A 27487-nucleotide genomic window follows, 5' to 3' on the forward strand; every position below is an offset into this window, starting at 1 on the left:
TGACCATACACTTCCCTTCACTGTATTCATTGTATCACTTCTTTGCCTTTCTCCTAATCTGTTTTAGTCCTTCTGCACAATTCCCTCTTCCTCAACACTACCCACCCCTCCATCAGTCATTGTATCCTATACAAACTTAGTCACAAAGTAATCACTTCCATTATCCAAATCATTGACATACATATAATATGAAAAGAAGTGGCCCCTACAGTACACCACTAGTCTCTGGCACCCACCCAGAAAAAGGCCCCCTCTATTCCCAGTGTTATTGCCATTATTATGATTACCTAGCCTATATTATGTATGTTCATGATCTCTTGTCTCCCCAAGCAGATGCCAAAATCATCACTTCAAAAACAACTGCATTCAACCCCTATCCTCTCCTGGTTATTTTACAGACAGTCTGCCTTTCTGTTCCTCTGTTTGTCCCCTATCTCCATGCAGTCTGATTTCGATCAAGAGAGAACCACATGGTACCAAAAGATTTTTATTTTGAAGTCCAAATGTGTTATTTCCACCAGATTGACTTATCCATTTATCTGTACTTCCATAGATCATTCAAGCACAAACTCCTCCATTATGCAAAGCTTTTCTATTTAGTATTCTATCTTAGTGAAGATTTCAGTATTTTTTCTGTATTTCAGTATTTTAAACCCACAGGATTTAATTATTTTTGGCACCATTATACAAAAATTATAATGACTGAGTTTTGAATTATTCTTAGATTCAAAACATTATGGCAAAACAGCACATCTTAACAATTCATAATTCAGAGCAGGAGTGCTCTGAGGAGTTGGATACCATTATCCTGAAAGCCCTTGTGAAAGGTAAGGAGACATCTTGATCACAATATGGCATCAATACGGAGAAGTAATGCTATGTGTCACCTCTGGAAATGCATGTTTCATACCTCTTTCCCTACACAGCCTGCAAAAGTCAAACCAATGAAGCCCAGGAATACCTTGATGAATTAAAACTTGCTGTGGCCTGGAACAGGGTAGATATTGCTAAGAGTGAAATCTTCAATGGTGACGTGGAGTGGAAGGTAAAATATTTATTTAAATGAGAATTTATGAAGCTGCGGATATGGGGTAGATGGGACTTTATCCAAAGTATTGCAACCTTTTGGGCAGGTGTACAACTGTGAGCCATCTCTTGCCCCATATACAGTACACCTTTGGAGAGATTAATAGGTGCAGCATTTGACTAAAACATTGCTAAGCCAATTTTGCAAAATTTTTTTGGTGTACTTCAATTTTCAAGCAGCTGTCAAAATCTTCCAGGAAATAATGAAATTCTTTTTCCTATATTAAGGAGTGCAATAAAAAGGGCTTAAGTTTAAGATAAAGGAGTTAAAGGCTTAAGATAAAAGAGCTTTAAAAGGGATCTGAGGGGTAAGGTTTTTACAGAGTGATTGATAGCTGTAATCCACCTTCCATTTTTCATCCAAGTACTTTAAAATTAGTTTTAAACAATATAATTAGCTTGAACAATGTGTAATGCATTGTCTATCAATTAAGAATGAAAATTATGATATTTTAAAAATTAATTCTTTATATAAAGCTTATCTTTATATATAAAAAATAAAGAAAACTGCTGCCAGAGGAGGTAGTGAAATCAGATTGAATTACAATGTTTAAAGAGGAGGTTTTTAAACCAACACCTAAATAGAAAAAGTATAGAAGGATACAGTCGTAATGTGGGAAAATGCGATTAGTGTAGATGGGCAACAAGTTGAGGATGGTCATTGTGGGGCAAACCCCATGATTCTATGTCCTCAGGAAGGCAAAATCCTTTATTCTCCAATTCTCATAAATACCAGAAAATTCCTGATTTTAACCAACTTGAGAGATCTTCATTTGTCCCATAGAAGTTTAGCATTTGGAAATTATTTAGCTGTCTTGATGGTATTCAGTATATTGAATCAACTGTTCAATTTGTTCACTATTCTGTGAAAAGAGCCCAGCAGGTTGTTGAACTGAAGTCAAAATGCTGTTAATATGTGAGGCTCTGAAATATACAATCAGTGGCCACATTATTAGGTCCTTCCTGCGCCACTTTCTATAGCCCATCCACTTCAAGGTTCGAAGTGTTTTTCGATCAAAGATGCTCTTCTGCTCGCCTCTGTGAAAGCACATGGCTATTTGAGTTACTGTCACCTTTGTGTTAGTTTAAACCAGTCTGGAAATTCTCCTCTGAACTCTCTCACACCAAAAAACAGGGTGATTTTGCCCACAGAACTGTCACTCACTGCATTTTTTTTTGTTTGTTTTTCACACTGTTCTCTGTAAATTCTAGAAACTGGTGTGCATGAAAATCCCAGGAGACCAGCAGTTTCTGAAATACTCAAACCAATACATATGGTACCAACAATCATTTCACATTCCTTCCTCAATCTGATGTTTGGTATGAATAATAACTGAACCACTTGCCCATGTCTATATGCTTTTCTGTATTGAGTTGTTGCCACATGATTGGCTGAGTAGATACAAGAGATTCCAGTTGATTGGACCATTGGTTAATCAGGGCAACTGCTTATTTGGAACAACTGTTAAAGAACAAAAACTAATTGAGAAAATTGATGGTATTCCCTTTGTTTATTTGGGACACTGTGCCTCTTAATTGGGACAGGAGGCTGTTGCTGAACAGTTTCTAACTAGTGTCAGTCACATGCACTTGTGTGGCCACTAATCCCTACGCCATGCTTAGTATCTGTCATAAGGAGGTGGCTGGGAATGAACCCAAGGCAAGACACAGACACTGAAGTACTAGGGACAGGACTAGGATACAGGGTGAGGGCTAGGACATGGACACGAAAACCGAGAACCCGGAACAGGACTGGACAAGAGAGCTAGGAGCCCGGGCTTGGACTCCGAGCCAGAGACCGGACAAGGACCCAGAACCTGGGTCTTGCCTCTGGCTCGGCCCCAGAACTAGGCAAGGTTGTGACTTGGCTGGCAGGCAGGACGAGGCTGGAGTCTTCAGACATTAAGCTAGGCCGGAGACAGGAGACTTGAGGTGAGGCTGGAGACCAGAGACTTGAGGCGAGGCTGGAGACTGGAGACTTGAGGTGAGGCCAGAGGCCGGAGACTTGAGGCAAGGCCAGAGGCCGGAGACCAAAGACTTGAGGCGAGGCCAGAGGCTGGAGACCGGAGACTTGAGGCGAGGCTGGAGACTAGAGGCTTGAGACTTGGGGTCTTGAAGCTTGGCTTGGGGTGAGGCTTGAGGTCTTGAAGCTCCTCCCAGGCAGGGCGCGGTACTCTTGGGCAGGGCGTGGATCACCACCCGACGGAGGCAAGGGACAGGAAGGGACAGAACCAACTGTAGCTAACAGCAAGACAGCCTGGCTTACCCGACGGAGGTAAGGGACAGGAAGGGGCAGAACCAACCGCAGGGTAATGGCAAGACGACCTGACTCACCCAGCGGAGGCAAGGGACAGGAAGGGAGCTAGGTACAGGGTGGCTCCAAGACAAGATGGCAGGCAAAGCAAGGTGAGAGTTACCGGCAAGACAAGGCAGGGCTTCAGGCGAGGAAACAGAAGGTAGGGGAAGGGATACAAGGAGTAAGGACAAGAACAAACCAGCAGCCACATCCTGGTCTCTAGAGGTATTTATGCAGCCAGCCCCAACGAGAAACAGCTGCCTCCATTAGTGCTCAACAGGAACAGAAACAGGATAGACAGGAAAACCTGAAGCAAAGGTCGATGGACCGGACCATGAACTAGAATACGGACTTCACGGACCAGACCATGACAGTATCACAAACATGCGGAAGTCTCCTCTCTCATACCTCTGTAATTCTCTTTACTCTACTGTAATATCATACATATGACTTTAGCTTCTCCTTCTCAAATTGCAGGGTGAATTCTATCATATTATGGTCACTTGTTGTTAAGGGTTCCCTTACTTTAAGCTCTCTAATTAACTCTGGTTCATTATGCAACACCCGATTCAGAATAGCACATTCAAATATAACACTTTATTCATCCTTTTTGATTTTGTCCACATTTTACATCGCAACCCATCTTGTTGACTGCAATTTTGCACTATCATCAGCCTCTCCTTGCTAGCTGTCTCACTACACACTGCCTGTGTTTGTAAACCAGCTACCTCATCATCAGTTCCCATTCCCCTGCCAAGTTGGTTTAAAATCCTCCCGAACAGCTCTAGCATACCTGCCTGCAAGAATAGTGGTCCCCTTTGGGTTCAGGTGTAACCCGTCCCTTTTGTATAGGTCATACCTTCTTCAGAAGCGATTCAAATGATCCATAAAGTTGAACCCCTGCCCAGTGCACCAGTTACTCAGCCACATATTCATCTACCAAACCATCCTATTTTTACCCTTACTAGCATGCGGCACAGGTAGCAATCCAGAAATTACTACCTTGGAGGTCCTGTTTTTCAGCTTTCTACTTAGCTCCTTAAAATTTCTCTTCAGGACCTCCCCACCTATGTCATTGGTGCCAATATCCATTGGCAGCTCACCCTTCCCCTTTACACTGCCGTGGACCCAATCCAAGACATGCTTGGCCCTGGCACCTGGGAGGCAACGTAGCATCCCAGTGTCTATATCACGCCCACAGAATCTTGTCTTTGTTCCTCTGCCTATGGAATCTCCTATCACCACTGCAGTCCTCTTCATCTCTTTTCTCTTCTGAGCCACAGCACCAGACTCAGTGCTAGAGATCTGGTCACTGTGACTTCCCCGGTAGGTCCTCTGCTCCAACAGTATCCAAAGTGGTCTACATATTGTTGAGGGGGATAGTCACAGGGGTACTCTGCACTGTCTACCCATTTCCCTTCCTTCTCCTGACGGTCACCCAGTTACCCCCCTCCTGCAACCTAGGGGTGACAACCTCCCTGTAGCTCTTATCTATCATCTCTTCAATCTTCTGTATGAGCTGAAGGTCATCAAGCTGCATTTCCAGTCCATAATACATTCCCTGAGCAGCTGCAGCTCAGTAGGTCTCCCAGAATTCCCACATCTCACACGCAGAACTAAACACTGCCCCTGAAGCCATTTTCATTGCATAATTATGCCCTAACAGATAAGGAATGAAGAATTAAGAAGAAAAAGAAAAACTTACCAGATACTTGCCTCGCCCAAGCCTGATCTTGCCTAAACCTGATGAACTAAAGGCACTTGCAACACTGGTCTACTCACAATAATGACCACTCTACTTGAGCTTGCATTATCTTTATTCACCCTTTCTAATGAACCCCACTGAGTGATTAGTCGCAGTCCAACTCTGAAAAAAGGCCACCAAGTTCTGCTTTTTTAATCTTGAGTGCAAACCTGATTGAAAAGTTAGCTCTCTTTTCATACTCCCAATCAGTAACTGGTCACAGTTGAGCTCCAATAAACTGCCACCAAGTTCTGCTTTTTCAATCTTGAGTGCAAAACTGATTGAAAAGGTAACGCTGTTCTCACACTCCCGTTCAGTGATTGGTCGCTGTCCAACTCCAAAAAAAGCTGCCGCGTTTTGTTTGTTAAGGCCAATTTATACTTCTGTGTTAAATCTATGTTGTAGGTACGGCGTAGCCGTGTACCCTACGCCATAGCCTGACGTGCACCTCCCCAAAAATGTAACTACGCGTCGTAGCAACGCAGACCACAACAACTGTGATTGGTCCACTTGGTAGCATTGCATTTCCTCCTATGCTGCAATAGCTTCCCATTCGGCAACTGAAGGGAAGGAACCCTGGCTGCAATGCTTTCCATAAAGCTCTATAGACCTCCAAAATTATGGAGGACCCAGTGCTTGACGCCAGTTTGTAGCTAGCTGCTACATCCTGTTGACTTCCACCTGAAGCTAAAACTCGAATGGTGATTGCCAGTCTCTGAGTATACTGTGCGTACACTGATGCGAAATAAATGGTTGGAGACGATGAACCAAATCGTCAAATCTACCTGCCAACATCTGAAAATATTTGAAATGCATTTCCTCGTCCATGTCTCTCAGTGGCCGGACAAGCAAGAAAATTTACCCTCCTTCAGCTTCAGTCGCCATTGTTTGAAGTTTGAGTTTCTTCGTGTTGAGTTTCAACATGAAGAAACTCAACACAGTGGCATAGAAACCCCACCACCAACTAGCGTTTTGGCAGTGGATTGCAGAGCAACGCAGACACACCAACGCACAAGTATGAATGCTCACAACAGCGTAGGCCACTTGCATAGGCTATGGCATAGGCTACTACGCAGAAGTATAAATCAGCCTTTACAGTCAATCAAAAGGACATAGCACTGTACACTGAATGAATGACACTGAGGGATAACAATTAGGAATTAATTCACAGTTTTAATACTGTGGAGGTATTGGTAGTGTTCTAATTTGTTTTGTATTTCATTTAAATACATAATTTGTTACTCAGTTAAGCCATAGTTCATCTTGTTTATACCTTTTTAATTATTTCCATGAAACTTTAGCAAATTGGAACAGCCATTTAATTGGGCAAAAATGTGGTTTGTCCTGATGGTCCACATTTTGGTGCAAGTCTCAAGGTTTGCTGGATCTTGGTGGCCAGTGGTAACATTCACCTCTTGTTTAATACTTTACTGGCAGCCTTGGTGACAATTAACTAGAACTCACTGTATTTGCATTAATGAGCATATAGGTGTACCTAATAAAGTGGCCAATGAGCGTTAACGAAAAAATGCCTGAAGTACTTGGGAGGTCAGACAATATCCACTCTGCGACTGGAAGAATTATGGATTTAACAAATGCAGGGAGTGGGAAGAAAGACCAAGGGGGTAAATGTGTGTGGGTTGGGGAACATGACCAACTTAAATAGCAAAAGGGATGATAGTGCTAACGTGCTAAAAGGATGAGTCATTCTCACACAGTGCAGCAACTGACCGTTCAGCCCATCATGTCCATACTGACCATCAAGTTCCCACTTACACCAGTCCAACACTAATCCTATACAATTCACCTCACACTGCCATCAACTCACTTTGGACAAGTAATGAAGCAAAAAGATAAGTCCACTACTGCAACAGCAGATTCATTACCAAAAGCTACTATCAGGGGGAAAAAATGCTGGTTATGATTTGAAATCATTAAACCGTATTGAGTCCAAGCAGCTAAAATTTGCTCTGCTGGAAGATAAGATGCCAGTTCTGGAGCTTGTATTGATGCTCCATAAGAACAGATGACACAGAAGCACAATTAAGCCATTCAGCCCATGGAATCTCCTCTGCCATTCCATCATGGCTGATTTATTATCCCTCTCAACCTCATTCTCCTGCCTTCTTTCCATAACCATGGATGCCCTGACTAACCAAGAATGATCAAATTCAGCTTTAAATATGCTTAATGACTTGGCAACTACAGCCATCCATGCCAATGAATTCCACAGATAAACTCTACCCACAAAGATTCTACAACTTCTGATCCTATGTCACCTCATCCAAGGGTATTGCTGAGGTAGATGATCTGGCCATTACTATATTAGTGTTGGTTAAACATTATTAGCATTTAGATTGACCACAACATCATTGGGACAATGAAATGCAGTGTAAAGAGATATATTTTGTTTTGTTTTAGTATTCTCATCACTTGCACAGGGATAAAAGTTATGTGCTCTGCCCTACAGTCTTGTGACCTGGAAGATGTAATGATGGATGCTTTGGTGAATGATAAGCCAGAATTTGTTCGGCTCTTCATTGACAATGGAATGAATATGTATGACTTCCTCACTTATGGCCGTCTCCAAGAACTCTATCGTTCCATCTCACAGAAGTGCCTTCTCTACGAGCTCTTATTGAAAAAACTTGAGGAACACAGACTTACAATAACAGGCATTAAGATTCCTCCACCTACAGAGAAGCAGCCCAAGTTTACCTTGCATGAAGTATCTAAGGTGCTGAAAGACTTTCTGCATGACGCATGCAAGGGTATTTTCCAGGAACCTGGCTGCTCTCGCAAGCACATGGGTGTTAAAAAATCAATAGCAGTAAGTACAAATCAATCAGATGGAGAAAAAATGCTACTTTTTAAGTAAAAGTAAACATCTTTTCAAACATTATTTTATACTTGGTAATGTTAAGAACAAACTAAGAAAATAGGAGCAGGAAGAGGCCACCCCACCCAATAGGCATGACCTGCCATTCAATATGACCCTGGTTTATCTACCCCAGGCTTCATGTCCCTTGCTGTGTCAGTTCTCAATTCCTTGATCATTTAAAAATGTATCTATGTCCACTGTAAATATTCCCAGAATCCAGGGCTTAATATGCTGGGTTTGTTACCCATCCCAAGATTCCCTGAGAAAGAATAAAAGAGACAAGACTTCATGTTGGTTCAATGAGATCGAGGTTGATCTTTTACCTTGTTGCCACTTTCCGGAACTAATCCCTTGATTCATTTTATTATATAATAAACAATATCGTGACATAAAATTATATTCAGTTGAATTAACTCCACATGTTCTTCACAGCTCAATCACCAGGTAACGTATGCATTATATAATCTTTTCTAAAAAAATAAAAATAGGATCTGTTCAATGTTTCAAAACTTGGGTTTTCTTATATAGTCAATATTTCCAAATAAATTTGTCCCTGCTACATTCTCAATACTTAGAAATTAAGAACACGGATAGATCACTTGCCTCTCATCATGCTGCACCAATTAATAAAATAGTGGTTAATCTGACTGGAACAATACCTTAGCATTTCAGACAGTAGCCATTCTTTTTTTAATCAAGTATTTGTCTCAACTCTCCAGAAAATATTCAAAGCTCTGTTTCTTGCAAAGTCATGAAGCCCTCCACAAGAGAGGAAATAGTTAACCACAATTTTCTAAATGGATGGCCCTTTTATTGAAACAGTTCTAGATTTTTCCAGAAAAAGCACCACTTTGTTTCAAGACCCACTCAGAATTTTATGTTTCAATCAAGTCCCCTCTCTTCTAAATGCCAGTAGCTACAAACCTAACCTGTGCAGAGTTTACTTGTCTAACAACCTGTCTATTCCAGCTATAAATCTAGCAAAGTTTTTCTCTTCTGTTTTGATACATTAATGTTCCTCCTTAAACAAGGGAATAAATACTACACAGAGTGTTCCAAGCTGATACCTCATCAATCCTCCATTTAACTTAAGCATAACCTCCCTACTTCAAGTCCTCTAAAATAGATAAGAACATTATGTTTGTAGGGGCCATGTATCTATTTTCTGTCTGTATTGTATTTTGTGTTGCATATTTATTATGGCCAATCTGTCATGTGGGTTTGGGCGGGAGTAGAAGCGAATGAGTATAGTTATGTATTGATGCTTTGTCTGAGTTTAGTTTAGTATAGTTGAGAGTTAGAGGCAACCAGGATGACTTCTTTGTTGACCACTAATGCTAAAGCTCAGCCCGTTATATTGCTATTAGACAGCTTATTTTGTTATATCTCTAATTTTAGTTTTGTTATTTTTATTATTGCATTGTTCGTCTTAGCTAATTTCTTAATAAAGAATCAAATGTACTCTTTTGAACATTATTTTGAAGCGTGCAATAGTGTCAACCTCTGTGCTTAGTACCTGAGCGGTTTTGATTTGTTATCAAGTCACTGCTACATTTTGTCAACAAAAAAAATAGTTAAAGCAAACGAACACCAGTCAATGGCTAAGGATTGCCTCTGATCTATTGGCAAAATTGGAATTGAAACAGAGCGGCTTGTGGCAAGTAACAGCCTTTTGATGATTCATGCTATGTATTTGTGGCTTAAACCCAGTTTGAAATGGTCATTGCTGCCTGTCCACTGGGGACAGTTGCTTGATCGTGTGATGATTGCCTGAGAGTTTGTCACTTTGTTTTATTGAAGTGATGAAATATTGTCCAGTTGCCAGCATTTGAATTGAAGGCTGTTTTGTTCGGTCTAATTTTAAGCACTGTGGATGTGCGGACAGTTTGTTTGTTGACTACGTTTATGAAATCAACTGCTGTTGCTGTGAGTAAGCATAGAGTTAATTGTGAGAGGTGCAACTAGAAAAAAGTAATATTAGTGAATTGAAGTTTGGAACTGACGTCAGTGACCCTCATATTGGAGCTGGAAAAGAGAAATTAAACTTACTTCAAAAGTTAGCTGGTAGAATCACAAGTCTTCAAAAGGTAAAAATACAAATGTGAACAAAATTAATGGTTTAATACCATCAATTAAGGATCTTATGGGAAATAAGAAGAATGTCTTACAAGTGCAATCATATCTTGAGGACTTGACTAGTTTCTGTGAAGCTGTTGCTAAGCAACATCATGTGTTGTCACTACTTCCCAAGATCAAGCAAACTAAACAAAATGAAAGTTTTTTGAACATTGGATGCATTAATAGTGCATTTTTACAGGATGTTAAACAATGGTTGAACCAAACATGATATTGAAGGTCATGTTTTTGAAACAAGTGAAACTGTTTCTTAAATTCCAAGGCATGTTTTGACTACACATATAGCGGAGGACCACAGGATGACATAAATCTGAGCAATAGTGTGTCTAATGCCTGTGCTCCATGTTCTGCTGCAGGCAGAGCACCTTCTGTCTCTAATACCTCCTCTGTGCGCATTAAAACAGAAATTGATTTAGCTGCATTAATTGCACATCAACGATAATTGAAGGACAAACAAGTGCTAGAATAGCGAGAGGAGTAAATGGAAGAACAACTACAGAAAAGGAAGGAGCAGCTTAAGTTGCAGGAAAATATTGCTACACTGATAGCCAAAGTTCATGTGCTAATGGCTTCAAGTGAAGCTAGTGCTAGAAGTGCTCCAGCAGGACAGTTCTATAGTGTGAGTTCCTATAATGATAAGGCAGAGAGAAAACTCAAAACACTCAATGTTAATGTTAATTTATTTGTTCCTCAAGTGTCTGTGAAACATAAGTTAGGCCCCTAAAGGGTAGTTTAGAGTGTTCAGCCTGCACTGAAGAGGTACTCAGAACCCATGTCATACCCAACAGCTCAAAGAGCTGATGGGAACATTAACTTACAGCATGGAAACACTCTTGTTTTAGTTGATAGAGGTCCGAATAATACTATTGAATCAAAATGCAATAGTAACCTTATTGATACAACAACACATTTCATCTTTACCTAAAAGAAAGATTCAATGCTTCGATGGTGATCCATTGCAGTATCATGCATTCACGAGGGCTTTTGAAAATAGTGTTGAAGGCAAGACTGATAGCGATGGTGACTGCCTCTATTTCCTTGAACAGTACACTGGAGGTTGCCTTGGAGAACTTTTCAGAAGTTGCTAGTGTGTTGACCCTAAGGAAGGACATTTAAAGACTAAGGCTTTACTACAGTAACATTTTAGTAATGAATACTTGCCTACATGCAAAAGACTCTTTCTTGAGTACTTATCAAGAAGAAGTGAAAGTTCTTCAAGACAGTCTTTTTCTTTGAAGCTATTGTATTGCCACAGGAGAAGTGCAGAACATGCGAGAGCTGGACACGCCTACCAATACGTTGATTGCCATAAAGAAATTTCCCTATATGTTTCGGGATAAATGGAGAATGGTGGTCTGTACAGTGAGAAAAGCACAACTGTAAGACCACTTTTACTGACATCGATACACACCCAGTATTTGGCAGTATACAAGATGCTTCATTACCAAATAAGCAAAGGTGAGAACAATACTAAGTTGCAATTTCATTCTAAGGTTAAAGGAGGTAACTTTGCCAATACTGTGGTCACTGTAAAAAGTAAAGTTAAATCTGGACCTGAAACTAATGGAAGGGAAATGCTCTTGTCAGCTGCAGAGGATTGTCTGTTCTGCGAGGGTGAACATTGGATTCATGTCCTCAGTTAGAGACGAGGGCTTGTTGTGAGAACATTGCCTTCCTAAAGGAAAATGGTGTCTGTTTTGGTTACTTATGTACAGGACATATCAGCAAGGATCGCAGAAAGTGTCTTTCATGCAAGCTATGTAGTGGCAGGCATCCCTACATATTTCATATTCACTCTGATGAAAATGCAGAATTGAAACAACCTGTGAAAGAAGCAAACACAGCATTGAGTGGTGTCCAGGTATCTAATGGCCTTACAGGGGCTGGTGATCATGATCGTATACTTTCCAATACAAGTGAAGTGTAAGAGAGGTAACAAAACAGTGATTACTTTTCTTTCCGAGATCAAGGAAGTACATTGGTGTTCTGCACAGTGGGCTGCATAAACAAGCTCAAAATCACAGGAAAATTCTATTGTGCACCATAAGCCAAGATAAGATCATAAGTAGCTAATTGTCTTTGGTTTGGAAGTGGCTGGCTTAAGTGGTGAAAACTATTGTGAACTACCTAACATCTACATGCGGGAATGTATGCCTGTCCACAAAGGGAACATTCCCTGAGAGAGGAGGTTCCAGGGATGGTCTCACCCAAAACATGTTTCTTGGTCAGAAATTGATTCCGAAATTGAGCTGCTGATAGGAACAAGTGTGTGTAAAGGATTGGAGATGTTGCAAGTGATTCACAGTGTTAATGATGGACTCTAGGCAATCAGAATAATGTTGAGTCGGATTGATAATGGACCATTGAAAGGAGACCATGATATTGGGAGAAACTGCTCAGCATGAGTTGAGAGTTAACAGGATCTCAGTTTTGACCTTGGATAAGCTTGGCAGCAGCAGTTTAAGGCAGACTTCCCTGAATGCAGTCAGGATGAATAACTTGGTTTGTATAGAAAAGACAACAAGTTTACGGAGCTGGTTATGAATTTTGCAAAACTGCTGAATGGCCACTGCCAGATTAGTTTATTTTGAGAAGGAAGGAGGTTAACATGCCTAATAATAGGAAGTTAGCTGAACAGCATACTCTAAATATAAGGAAGAGGTTTAAAAAGGATCTGTCATTTCACACTGACTGCACAGCTTTCATGAAGGATGTCATCTCCAAAGGTTATGCCGGAAGAGTGACAGCAGAGGATCTGGAAAGCAGAGATGGGAAAATCTGGTATATTCCACATCATGGTGTTTTCCACTCCAAAAAAGGGATACCTCATGCTGTGTTTGACTGTGGAGTGACTTTTCAGGGAATATTACTTAATGCTTAGCTGTTACAGGGGCCAGATCTTATCAGTTCACTGACTGAAGTTATAAACAGATTCACAAAAGAACCAGTGGTAATCATGGCAGACATGGAAACAATGTTTCATCAGGTTAAAGTACCAGCAGAAGATGCAGATCTGCTGAGGTTTCTCTCGTGACCTGATGGTGACCTCAGCCAAGATACAGTTGGATTTTGAATGGTGGTACATCTCTTTGGAGCAACTTCGTCACTGAGCTGTGCCATTTTCCCTCTTAGGAAATGCGTGGAAGACAACAAAGAACAGTTCAGCCATGAGATGGTGTATTGAGGTTTTGCATTGCTTCTATGTTGATGACAGCCTTGTGTCGATGTCCTCTGGGGAAGAAGCAGTGTCTCTCTATCTTGACCTGTATCCATTTGTGCTAGAGGTGGCTTTTGGCTCACAAAGTGGATAAGCAATAGACATATTGTGCTTGCTGTGGTACCAGAAGAGCGAAGAGTGAAAGACATGAAGGATTTGGATTTGATCAAGATATACCTTCACTGGAGAGAGTACTGGGTGTGCAATGGTGCATTCAATCTGATACTTTCAAGTTTAAGATCATGATGCAAAGCAGACCACCCATCAGAAGTGGGATCCTCTCCACAGTTAGTTCCATCTTTAGGAATCTTGAGCCCGGCAGTGCTATCTGCTAAGAAGACCCTACAAGTTCTATGTAAGAAAAGGTTTGGCTGGGATGACACTATACCAACATCAGTTGCTCATGTGTGGACAAGCTGACAAGTCCATTGAAAGACTTCAAGGTTGTTAGATGTTTGAAGCCCTTGGAATTTGGAGAAAGTACTTGCTGCAGTTACATCACTTTACAGATGCAAGCAAAGATGGCTATGGAGCAGTGACCTATCTATTGTGGCACAGCATGTGTTCTCAGGTGCAGAGTACTTTTATCATGGAAAAATCTAGGGTAGCTCAATTGAAGTCAGTTTTCATCGCTTGTATGGAGTTCATCGTTACTGCAATGACAAGCTGTATGGACATAACAGAGAGGAAGGAGTTGCACATGCAGCCTCACAACTCAGTTTTTTGGACTGATAGTATTTCTGTGCTGAAGTATATCAAGAATGAAACTTCCAGGTTCTGAACCTTCATTGCTAACAAAGTTTTAGAAATTCCTAAGGTCTCACAAGCATCTTAATGGAGCAGATGTGACCTCTAGAGAGTTGAAGGTAAAGACATTCCCGAAGAATGAGGTATGGATGTCAGGGGCCTCTGTTTCTTCTTCATCCTGAAAGCGAATGGTCTGTGAATCCTGATTGTTCTGGAGTACTTCTGCTAGATGACCTGGAAGTCAAGAGGAGTGTTACAATGGATGTCATACAGATTGAAGAGAAGATGGCCACAGTAACACATATAAACCATCACTTCTCATTTTGGATCCATCTGAGGAAGGAAGTGGCCTGCATTCTTAGATTTAAGCAGCTGTTCTTGTTTCTTAGTCAGAAAAGAAAGCAATTAAACATCGTTCTTGCTCAGTCTGACTTGGATGAAGAACAACAAAGGTATTCTTTGGGAAGAGAGATTGAGAAGGCCAAAGGTCAGATCAGCCAAAATTGTCTCTCAATGGAGGAGCCCAGAAAGGCTGAAATGGAGATCATTAGTTTTTGCCAAAGAAAGAGATTTCCAGATTAATTTTCAAGTTTGCAAAGGGGAGAAAGCGTGAAAAGAAACAGTAATATTTTCAAACTCAATACAGTACTTGAAGATGGTGTCTTGAGAGTTGCTTTGTAGCTCAGCCATGCCTGAACAGTCTAAACATCTCGTTGTCCTGGCAAAGGATCTTCATATCTCAGATATTATTCTGAGGCATATACATCGGGAGGTGGGACATGGTGCCTGTAACTGCACATTATCTAGGATGCATCAAAAATACTGGATTCACAGTGCTAATACAGCTATTAGAAGAATTTGGTCTAAGTATGTTATTTGTTGACAGTTACACACAGCTCCAGGATGCCGTCACATGACAGATCTGCCTCTGGACAGGGTCTCTCTAAATGAACCTTCATTTACACGTGCAGTAACACACATAAAAGTTGCTAGTGAACGCAGCAGGCCAGGCAGCATCCAACTTTCACTCTGCCGTCAAGTTTACCTGGTCCATTTCCGACACCTCCCTCCCCTTTCTAGATCTTTCTGTCTCTGTCTCTGGAGACAGCTTATCCACTGATGTCTACTGTAAGCCTACTGACTCTCACAGCTATCTGGACTATTCCTCTTCTCACCCTGTATCTTGCAAAAACGCCATCCCCTTCTCGCAATTCCTCCGTCTCCGCCACATCTGCTCTCAGGATGAGGCTTTTCATTCTAAGACGAGGGAGATGTCTTCCTTTTTTAAAGAAAGGGGCTTCCCTTCCTCCACTGTCAACTCTGCTCTTAAACGCATCTCCCCCATTTCACGTACATCTGCTATCACTCCATCCTCCCGCCACCCCACTAGGAATAGGGTTCCCCTGGTCCTCACCTACCACCCCACCAGCCTCCGGGTCCAACATATTATTCTCCGTAACTTCCGCCACCTCCAACGGGATCCCACCACTAAGCACATCTTTCCCTCCCTCCCTCTGTCTGCTTTCCACAGGGATCGCTCCCTACGCAACTCCCTTGTCCATTCGTCCCCCCCATCCCTCCCCACTAATCTCCCTCCTGGCACTTATCCGTGTAAGCGGAACAAGTGCTACACATGCCCTTACACTTCCTTCCTTACCACCATTCAGGGCCCCAGACAGTCCTTCCAGGTGAGGCAACACTTCACCCGTGAGTCGGCTGGGGTGATATACTGCGTCCGGTGCTCCCGATGTGGCCTTTTATATATTGGCGAGACCCGACGCAGACTGGGAGACCGCTTTGCTGAACATCTACGCTCTGTCCGCCAGAGAAAGCAGGATCTCCCAGTGGCCACACATTTTAATTCCACATCCCATTCCCATTCTGACATGTCTATCCACGGCCTCCTCTACTGTAAAGATGAAGCCACACTCAGGTTGGAGGAACAACACCTTATATTCCGTCTGGGTAGACTCCAACCTGATGGCATGAATATCGACTTCTCTAACTTCCGCTAATGCCCCACCTCCCCCTCGTACCCCATCTGTTACTTATTTTTATACACACATTCTTTCTTTCACTCTCCTTTTTCTCCCTCTGTCCTTCTGAATATACCCCTTGCCCATCCTCTGGGTCCCCCCCACCTCGTCTTTCTTCCCGGACCTCCTGTCCCATGATCCTCTCATATCCCTTTTGCCTATCACCTGTCCAGCTCTTGGCTCCATCCCTCCCCCTCCTGTCTTCTCTTATCATTTTGGATCTCCCCCTCCCCCTCCAACTTTCAAATCCCTTACTCACTCTTCCTTCAGTTAGTCCTGACGAAGGGTCTTGGCCTGAAACGTCGACTGCACCTCTTCCCAGAGATGCTGCCTGGCCTGCTGCGTTCACCAGCAACTTTTACGTGTGTTGCTTGAATTTCCAGCATCTGCAGAATTCCTGTTGTTTGCGTTTACATGTGCAGGGGTGGACTACTTTGGACCTTCTGAGGCGAAGAGCAGAAGGAGTAAAGTGAAGGGGTTTGGGGTCATATTCACTTGTCTAGTTATATGAGTAGCTCACATTCAAGTGACATCTTCCTTAGACACAGATTCCTTTGTTGATATGCTTTGGCGCTTTATAGCAAGACATGGACAGGCTCGTAAACCGCACTCTGATAATGCGACAAACTTTGTTGGAGCTGAGAGGGAGTTGCGAGATGGCACTCAGAAGTGGAACCATTCATGGGTCGGTGATATCCTTCTTCAGAAAGGAATTAAATGGGTTTTTAAATCCCCCCTGCTCCCCGGCTGGTTCATATCATGAAGGAATATGAGAGAGTTAGATCAAGTCTGTGTGAAATGTCCTCAATTCCACCTCGAATGTAGAGAATTTTGATGAAGAGGATTTCCACACAGTCCTCTGTGAAGTAGAGGCTATTGGCAATGGTCATCCAATTACTAAAGCATCATCCGATTCCAATGATTTGGAAGTATTAACACCCAACCATCTGTGCTTCTGAAGGCCTCAGCATCCTCACCACTAGGAGTTTTCCAAAAATTCCATTAATGTTCATCATAGATGGAAGCAGGTCCCATACATGTCAAACCTGTTCTGGAAATGGTGGGTCAAGGAGTAGTTACCACAGCTACATGAATGTCAGAAATGGTTAAGTATAAAACGCAATTTCCTCTCAGAAGACATTTTGCTTATCGTTGCTGAGGGTGAACCAGGAGTGTCTCACTCGATGATAAGCCTCTTCTCACAAAGTCGATGGTATGTTCTGAGTTTGTCAATGTTTCTGAAATCCATTGTACAGCAGATTGGCCTGTACAGCTTCAACAGATCCCTGTTAGCCGGCCTTACCTGTTTCCGCCTCTCACAATGGGGGACGTAGGGTTAGACTTTGAGAGGTCTCTCTTCCACTGGCTCTCTGCAAAATGGGGTTTGGCAGTGTAGAGATAGATGCACCTCTCAAATCCCTCCCTCATCTACTTGTGGAGGATACGAGCTGGGGAATAATAGGAATATGAAATATCATTCACCAGAAGAGACTCTTAATATTGGGAGGGAAAGGAAGCAACAGTGTAGCTTTGATAAATGTAGTTAATCAAAGTAGGAGAGTTTTTGTTCTACAAAGGTAGTTTAGCTTCTGTTGGACTGACAGTTGACTTGTTTAGGTTTTCTAATGCAAATACATCTTTCAGGAACTAAACAACAAGTTACGTGGTCAAAGATTGTTCACAATGCCCAACTTAAACCAAACTTTTGAAAACCCTTGGCGGGACCTCTTTTTGTGGGCAGTCCTGCAGAACCGACAAGAAATGGCCAACTATTTCTGGGAAATGGTGAGTACATTTTTGGAGGAGCCCAGACTTGCATACCATTTCATTGAAGAACAGCCCAGGGTAGGATCTTGCACTATTAATTTACAGAGTACTAAAAATTGTTGCACATACATTGACATCTTGCATAGAGATCACTTTTCCTGTTTTCAGTACTTCATGTTATACATTTGAATATATCTTAAGAGCTTCTTATATTACTTGTTAGGGAAGAATTACGTACTTTTACCCATTTGTCATAGTTGTGTTCCCAACTCTGAGTCTTAGTCAGTAAAGTTTTCCACTTTATACTACATAGAAACTCCAAATGCTCCAAGTAACTCCTCTTCACAAATCAGCACGGGTTATTCTGTTTAGCAATAGCTTTATACTGTACACAGGGCAACAAGATCAATGGGGTGAACTTCTTGGAGCTTGTCATTTCACTGGTATAGCTATGCTGTGAATGAAATGTGTGAAACAGCACTTGTCAGAGGAGATCTTCTTAAGTCAGTGATAACAAACGTGATTCTGATATTAGCCTTAGCGCAGACTAATTTTAGATCCCCATTTCAGCCATTTTTTGATGAGCCCCCATACACCTACAAAACAGTTCAAGGTAGTGATAGTGCCCAGCCTTCTGAAGGTGTATGTAGACAAAATAAAAGAACCAGTAGCAAAGTGCACATGGAGAAATCATTAAAGTGAGCAGGGGCTGTAAAATTATCTGCAGAAGCACTAGTTGACCATGCATTGTAATCTCATCTGCTTTCAGTAGCTATCCAACTTAATTTGCTGTCTGTAAGAAAATGTGTGTTAAGTTATGTTATGTTATGGGTAAAGAAGGCCACCTTGGTCAGTCTGAACAACTTAGGCTAAAGGACATTTATCTGAGCTGTGTTACTGTATGACTATGTCTCTTGTGTTTGTTTGGCACAAGATACCCTAACGTAGGCTGATGTAAAATTTAAATCAGCTTCTTAGTTCCCATGTGTTGGTAAATATTTTTGGCTGTACCAAAAGAAAGGGAAATTAAAGCAGGTGTAGGCCATGCAGCCCATTAAACCATCTCTTGCTCTCAATAACGTGGCTGATCTGATCTCGAACTCCAGTCAACCTTCTTTTCTGCTCCTCATAACCCTCAAGTAACCCTTTATACCAAAATCTTCTGAAATTAGCTTTGAATATGTTCACTGTGTTAACCTTCACAACTTTTTGTGGTAGAAAATTCAAAAGATTCCTGGCACCATCCTGATCCCTTCGCAGGTCCTCCCTAGCTTACAAACAGCTGGCTTTTATTCAGCTCATACATACAGTTGAGCATTTGGGAGAACAGTGGGGTGGCTTTGTTGGCTACTGCAAGGCTACAGGCATCTTCTGCCATGTGGGAACTTGATTTGCAGCTGCACCTTCAACTTGTGAACTACCCAGGTAATGAATGCTTCACAGCAATGGTTCCCTGCCATAACCTGGGGATGATCTGTATTCTGAAACTATCCCCTATGAAGTTACAATTTTTCAACATTGGAACACAAGGGAATGTCAAAAAGTGCCATATTTCCTTTTTAATTCCATTGGAAAAACCTAAGTAAATTCAACCAAGAAGATTTGGCTAGTAATCAGAATACAAGTAAAATTGATAACATGAAAGAAATCCCCCCCAACAGAATTCTAATATGAAAATACCTCTGCAAATGTGAAATTTCTCTAAGCTTTGCCCTGATTTAGTACTTTTCATGATGAATGTTTTCAACACTTTTCCTTCATTCGGAGTACTGTAAGCTCCAGTTATCTCAGGGCAACATCCAATTTTTGGTCTCTGGGGTGTTACTAATGTGCCCAGCTTGGAAATCAACAATTTACCTTCACACCCACATTTCACCCCAGATGTATTCTCCACTGTCATTGACTTGTACTGGTTTCTCATCCAAAAATTACAATTTCTCCTTGGATTCATTCAGCTCTACTACCAACCACTTCACTTCCTACATCCAAGATCACTATTTGTTCATGTGATGTTGACAACAGAAGCAAGAATGGCATTTTCTTATCATCTCTAATTACCTCCTGATTGAGTAACTTACTATGCCATTAGGAGTAAACCATATGGGTGCATCAGGAAATGCATATAAACAGATTGCCTTCTCCGTCACGTTGTGCTTACCAGTAAGTAACTAGGTAACTTTTAATTCCAAACTGTGTTTAATTGAAATTAAATTCTGCAACTGACATGAGATATGAAATCTCTCTGGATATTGGCCATTGTCAACCAATCTGATATGACTCTGTCTGTAGCTGCTGAATCTTCTACCATTGCCCATTTTGAAACACAGTCCCTAAGTTCTTCCATTTAGTTTCATTGAATTCCCCTGAATTCATTTTACCAGGCACGTTGTCCCCAATTTCTAATCTGTCCTCCCAATCAACCGGAGGCTTTTTGATCATACTGATTGATTTCCTCCTTGTTGTGTTACAGATAACTACCAAAGTGAAGCTGTGAGTGCTCTTAGTATGTTCAAAGTTCAAAGTAAATTTTGTTATCAATGTACATATACATCACCATATACAGTACAACCCTGGGATTCAATTTCCTGTGGGCATACTCAGCAAATCTGTAGAACAATAACTATAACAGGATCAATTAGAGTGCAGGAGACAATAAACTGTGCAAATGCAGTATAAATAGCAATAAGTAATAAGAACACGAGATAAAGGGTCCTTAAAGTGAGATCATTGGTTGTAGGAACATCTCAATGGATGGGCAAGTGAGTGTTCAAGAGCCGGATGGTTGTGAGGTAGTAACTGTTCTTGAACCTGGTGGTGGCAGTGTTGGATTTCTGGTGATCTAGTGTTTCCCTCAATATTCATGCATATAACTGATTTCCATTCCCCGCCACCCCTCCCTCCAAACTTCACATTTCAGGGCCCAGAAGCCGTGCCTGCAGCGCTGGCAGCATGCAAGATTTTGAAAGAAATGGCTCGGCTGGAGTCTGACACAGAGACCGCTCGGAGCATGAAGGGGGCAAAATACGATCAGCTGGCAATAGGTACAGTCAGCCCAACTACAGGAGAGGGTCTGAGCGACAGTTTTTCCAGCACCAGTGGGCTGATCACAAGATACCTAAAGGACCGAATGTTAAACTGGACGCATCATTTGATTGGTTGTTAAATGGCTTTCACCTCCTGTCTCTCTTTCAGAGACCATTCTCCTTTTCACTGAAGAACCATTTCCTAATGCTGCCCTAAAGTTATGCTTTATTAGTTTGAGCCCATGATCCAGCCCACTGTTCTAACACTACAATTTAATTCAAAGTAATTTACTGGTAATTTTTTTTACTCTATTCACTGTTCATTCTTGTACACTTCTAAATAAACACCACAATAGTACTCCTCAGACTGAGTAGAAATTCATCTACTTGTATCCATTTTAAAACATGGTCGAGCAAAGTTCAGACATTGAGTTTTCTGTGGAAGTTTGTGTTCAATGGAACCTAATTTTGGAAGTACAGTACAATACCTATAATGTAAAATTTAAAGCATACAGTAAAAGATTAATTTCTATGTTTTTGTTAAATTGGGCCAGTGAGATGGCTAAGCAACGACTCAAAATGCTGGAGGAAGTCAGCAGGCCAGGCAGCATCTATGGAAAAGAGTAAACAGTCAATGTTTTGGGCCGAGACCCTTCTTCAGGACCTTTCAGCCCAAAATGTCAACTCTTTACTCTTTTCCACTGATGCTGTCTGGCCTGCTGACTTCCTCCAGCATTTGTGTGTGTATTGCCTAAATATTTTGCCAGCATCTGCAGATTTTCTCATGTCAATGAGGTGGCTGTCTTTTTATAAATTCAGCATTCTGATGTAGTGTGTTTTGTGATTTCAGACCTGTTTAGCGAGTGTTATGCCAACAGTGAAGAAAGAGCCTTCCATTTACTGATTCGCCAGACCAAGTACTGGAGTAAGACCACCTGCCTACAGTTAGCTACAGAAGCAGATGCTAAGTCTTTCTTTGCGCACGATGGGGTTCAGGTATCAATATGAGATGTTTCTCAATCTTTTTTAAACCAATAACATTGACCAAATAAAATCTACCATCTTCAGAAAGACAACTAGCAGTTATTGGGTTGGGTTGCACTTTTTTTGCAGTGATCATTTTATACCACCAACCCCTCCCCCACAGTGCATTTGCAACAATTTCCCCAAGCCAAGGTAAATCATCCTTCGTACTCCTCCTCCTCCTCCATCTAGTTGTCATGAACTCTTCAGACGAGCATGTGGCGCCGGAGAGTGTCAGGCCTTGGTGCTCCAACACACCAGAACTTCATTGATTTGCTTTAACTAGGACCTGTAGGTCACTGGTTTAATCTTTAGGTTTGCCTTGTGTTTTTCGTGCTGCTTGTTTTTAGAACGTGGGTTCCTCATGCATCCTGCTTTCAGTTTATTGAGTTTTGATTTTGATACACATAGGTTCCCATGCTATATGCACTATTTAAATTTGTCACAACTACCATTCGTTGCTGGGTCCTAAATTTAGGTTCCAAGTTAACTAATGTTCCGTGTACTCTAGCCCCTCAAGTAAGTATGCTCTGAGTCATTTGTTATTTCTGTGTTATGTTCCTCAAATAAATCCTCACTGATTCATTCTACCTTCGAGTGTTGAGTTTACTGTGCACCTGGGTTTGTTTGCCTGAAGATCTTGTTACACTGGTATTTGTTGTGTCAGGCCACAACATTCTCATTCACCACATCTCCTCCCTTATCGAGCCCTCTGCATCACAGCTTCTAGTTCAACACAGCAAGCTCATTTTCCACATTGATTATTTTTTTCAACTCCTGCCCCCTGTGTTGTCCTCCAGATACTGACTTCAGACTCCATTGAGATGCTTCTCATTGGTGGTATCAAAGAGTCAGATTACTATAGCACAGACACCAGCTCCAGCCTACCTGCCATCAAGGACACACAATATATACAGAAAGGTGCCAGAAAAGGCCCAATAACATCATAAAAGATCCCACCCACCTTGCTCATGGATTGTTTGTCCCATTCCCATTGGGACCACAGCAGGGCCACCAGACTCGAAATAGTTTCTTTTGCCAAGCAGTAAGGCTGATCAACATCTCCACCAATTAAGTCTACCATTAGTTTATTTCCTGTAAGTTACCTTACGTATAGCCAAGCATCACTTTATGAACATACAATCAATCTACAGTATCTACAGTAAGCTATCTTATATATTTGTATTTATTGTGCTTTTTCATTTTTATGGTATTATTTATCTTTTGTGGGGTTTTTTGTGCTGCCTTAGACCCAGAGTAAAAACTATTTTGTTCTCCTTTGCATTTATGTTCAGGAAATTTCATTAAACAACCACCATCTCGATCTTGATCTTTGGCCCATACAGTCTATGCTAGTGGTCGCCAACCTTTTTAAGCCCAAAATCTCCCACCTCGGCCTTAGTGAAAGGCAAGATCTACCTACTAAATCGTTTAGAGAAAAAAACAGCTCAGATTGTACTTCCAACTTGAGGCCTTTTATTTGGGCTAATTGTATTTGAATTACATAAAATGCTTTTGTCAAACCTTCAAATTAATTCAACCAAGAAAACACTGTAACTAGCATATCAAACAGGCCATAGCTGTCTTTCTTTAAGAATATTACAATACTTTATACCTTTAATTCTAAGTTTCATTATTTAATTTTATTTCAACACGAAAAATAAATGAATAAAAATTGACTGTTGCACTCAGTGTGATGACTGGGGCTGAATACTTTCTGCTAGTTCCCTGAAATTTGGCTCATAACTACAGACAGCCAGTCTGAGACAGTCTGTGAGGTGTCTGTCAGTAAGACAGCTCCTGTACTTAGATTTAATAATTTTCATCTGTGAAAATACAATTTCACACAGATAAGTTGACCTGAAGTAGGCACTGACTTTTAGTGCACATGTGGTGAGATTTCCCTGCTGACAAGTCCCCAAAAGTTACCGACCCTTGATCTTGCTTTAAGCTTGATGTCATTTTGCAAATCAATTATTTCCACTTCAATATCACTTGGCACACCAAATACTTGCTAGAATTTGGCTGCTATCTGTTCTATATCAATCGGCAGAAATGGATTTGAAATAAATGCAGCAATATCTTTCATGACGTTTAACTCCCCAAAACACCGATCGAACTCTATTGCCAGTTTGTCTAGGTAAGCACAGTACTGCTCAGGGCGAAAAGCATTTTTTTTCCATGATGGCCTGTAACATTTTCTCCAAGTTGTGTCAGCCGCCCGTTCTTTAAATTTGAAATCCAGACACTGAGCTTGGCCTTAAACGCATTTACTGTGCTTATCATGTGGGGCAGGTGTCGGTCTTTTCCCATGAGCTCGTTGTTAAGAGCATTTAATTTAACCGTTAGGTCTGTCAGAAACCTAAATCCAGTAGCCACGCATCATCTGACAGTTCCTCGTGCTCCTCGTTTTGTGTCGACAGAAAAGTCTTTATCTCAGGCAGAAAGTCAACAAATGGTTGCAGCACTTTGCTATGACTCAACCACCAAACGGAGGGACTATACACACATGCGCACTGAGCAGAAAGAACAGAAGTAAAACCCTGCACCCCTGGAAACAACCTCTCTTTACAAACAGCTTTCCGTAACAGGAGTGTTGCTATATTGCCATTATCCTAATTAGTATTACTTATTTTTATAACGTTCACGTTACCACAGTATTTGTGTATTTATTTTTCTTTTTTTTTCTGGTCTACTGGCAAAGTCTCAAAGATCGACCAGTCAATTGTGATCGACTGGTTGGCGACCACTGGTCTATGCCTAAGACCTGTAGTTCTAGTCTCATGTAAGCTGAGGGGATAAAGTCTGCATGTACTCTCCCTATTAATGCCCCTCATAATTTTTGATACCTTTATAAGATCTCCCCTCATTCTCCTATGCTCCAGTGAATAAAGTCCTAACCTATTCAACTTTTTCCTGTAACTCCGGACTTCAAGTCCCAGCAACATCCTTGTAAATTTTCTCTGCATCTGCCAACATAAAAATGACAGGAATGTGCTGACTCAGCTCACCTTTCCTATACCTTGTTCAGCTCTTCAACGACCTCAGGCTGTAGATCCTACATCAAGGCTTAATGAGACCACAACCCTAGCTATTTCCCTCCCAAAGTGGGTATAAAACTGCTTTTTGTAAGAACTGACCAACTTTTATTTCCTTACTTTAGGCTCTATTGACAAAAATCTGGTGGGGTGATATGTCAACAGATACTCCGTTCTGGAAGTTGCTGTCAGGATTTTGTTGCCCTCCTTTAATATTTACAAACCTCATCACCTTCAGGTAAGAAATTAGTGAGCAAATATTCTAAAACTGTGTTCTTTTAATTGATAGTTCTTCCCACTCAGCCAGGATGTCGTATATTATAAATTACTCTTGCATAGACAAAGAACATATGGCAGTAATTTTGTTCAAACTGTAGTATAATTTATATACCTTCAGGCAATTCTGGTTGAGAGTGGCAAGTTTGTCCTGAAGATCTTAATGAGCTTCTCTTCATACTGTTATGGGATCTTTTAAGGTGCCCCAAACTACTAAAACAGGTAAACTGGGCATCTTCCCTAGCTAAAGTACATTCCCTCTGTAGCCCAGGACTAGTCTCGATCTTCACACCCCACTCCCATCTTTTGCCTCAAAGGTGAGTGCTCACAATACGTAAACCAAGAGCTCACTACTGAAACTAAACCATAATATTGACAGTGGCTTCGATGAGGAGATTTGGTTATGAAAGTCTTGTATATTAGTATCTCTTGCTCCTTCAGCTGTGGTAGTACTCGAGCCTCTGATGTCCCACTCCAAGTATTTAAGAATGAAGATACAGGCTGAAGATCCAGCACCAAGGATGGAGCTGCTGTGTTGCGAATAGCCTCAAAATTCAGAGGAGTAGATTTAGGCTGGAGATAAGAAGGAACTGCTTTTTCCAGAGAGAGTGGAATCTGTGGAATTCTGTCCCTGATGAGGCAGGGGAGGCTACCTCAGTAAATATATTTAAGACAAGGTTGGATAGATTTTTGCATAGTAGGGGAATTCAGGGTTATGGGGAAAAGGCAGGTAGGTGGAGATGAGTCCATGATCTTATTGAATGGCGGAGCGGGCTTGACGGACCAGATGGCCTACTCCTGCTCCTATTTCTTATGTTCTTATAGATAGATAGATTCAACTTAATTGTCATTGTGCCGAGTACAGATACAAAGCCAATGAAATGCAGTTAGCATCTAACCAGAAATGCAAAGAATAGTGTTATTTACAAAATAACTGAATAAAAAGTGCTACAGCGAACAAATATAAAAGTACTGAGACAGTACAATATGGGTTCAATACTGCTTAGCGCTGTGATGAGAGGTTCAGCAGGGTCACAGCCTCGGGGAAGAAGCTCTTCCTGTGCCTGCTGGTGGGGGAGTGGAGGCTCCTGTAGCGCCTACCGGATGGGAGGAGAGGAAAAGGTCCGTGGTTAGGGTGAGATGCATCCTTGATAATGCTTTTGCCCCTGCCCAGGCAGTATTTATGGTAGATGTTCTCAAAGGTGGGCAATTGGGTGCCGATAATCTGCTGGGCAGTTTTCACCACACGCTGGAGTGCTTTGCGGTCCGATACGGGACAATTGCCATACCACACTGAGATGCAGTTGGTGAGTATGCTCTCAATGGTACAGCAGTAAAAGTCTGTCAGTATCCTGGGACAGAGGTGAGCTTTCTTGATACTCCACCGGAAATAGTGCTGTCTCCGATGTGATATTAAACATAAGCATTCCTACACTTCTAGTAAAGGTTTGTGTAGTACTATTGAAAAGGAGAATAACAGAGTGAGCTGATATTTATTACTTAGAATATGTTATCAGATTTATATCACATTACTGTTTCTGATGCTCACAGTGCATAAATTGGCCAATGCATTTCTCTCTTCTTACACTATGTGGCAGCCAAAATGAAAAAGCTTGATTGTAACTACTGCAAGCAAGTTCATGGGGAACCCCAGGCAGTGCAAGAGAATTTCTGTTAAAGAACTTACATTATTCTGTTCATAGTTTCAGAAAAACCTCATTGAATTGATTATAATAAGAGCCCAAAACCAGATCTCCTCATAGAAGAAATTAACAGTGTGCTCGTCATGACCTCTGGATGCCCCAGAGCTTGTAACATCAAATAAAATATTTTTAACAAATATAGGTACTATAGAATTGGAACAGCAAATGTCTGGTCAGCAAGATCTGACATGTAACATTGAGTCAACAGCCCATATAACCCTTTATGTTTCCCTGCAGTGCCTATGACCACACCTCCACAGAGGACTCTGACCATCTGGGAGAACAGATCTGTTCTGACATGGAAAAGGCTTCATTGCTCCAAGACGAGGCAAACAGGTTTGCCCATCTGAAATGTTTGTAGAGCAAAAGGTTTTAATAATGGGACAGGGCTAAACAATACAACAGATTTCAATAATGGACCCAAGATGGCTAATATTTTTTGGTTCCAGGCACAAGCTAAACCTACTAGAATAAAGAATATAAAGAATGTAAAAAGAATCTTAAGAAAGAAATT

General features: G+C 41.4%; 1 protein-coding gene across 1 annotated transcript in view; it reads left to right on the forward strand.

Annotated features, from left to right (window-relative positions):
- trpm5 (transient receptor potential cation channel, subfamily M, member 5) overlaps positions 1-27487 on the forward strand; it is a 103470-nt gene that overhangs the window by 34333 nt on the left and 41650 nt on the right. Inside the window, exons 8-15 of the mRNA XM_072271364.1 lie at positions 725-827; positions 927-1045; positions 7597-7946; positions 17826-17928; positions 20828-20951; positions 21784-21929; positions 25120-25232; positions 27211-27309. Of these exons, the coding sequence (XP_072127465.1) occupies positions 725-827; positions 927-1045; positions 7597-7946; positions 17826-17928; positions 20828-20951; positions 21784-21929; positions 25120-25232; positions 27211-27309 (1157 nt within the window). The remainder of the gene's footprint in view (positions 1-724; positions 828-926; positions 1046-7596; positions 7947-17825; positions 17929-20827; positions 20952-21783; positions 21930-25119; positions 25233-27210; positions 27310-27487) is intronic.

Source organism: Mobula birostris, chromosome 11 (assembly GCF_030028105.1).
Source record: "Mobula birostris isolate sMobBir1 chromosome 11, sMobBir1.hap1, whole genome shotgun sequence".
In the NCBI taxonomy this organism is placed as follows: domain Eukaryota; kingdom Metazoa; phylum Chordata; class Chondrichthyes; order Myliobatiformes; family Myliobatidae; genus Mobula; species Mobula birostris.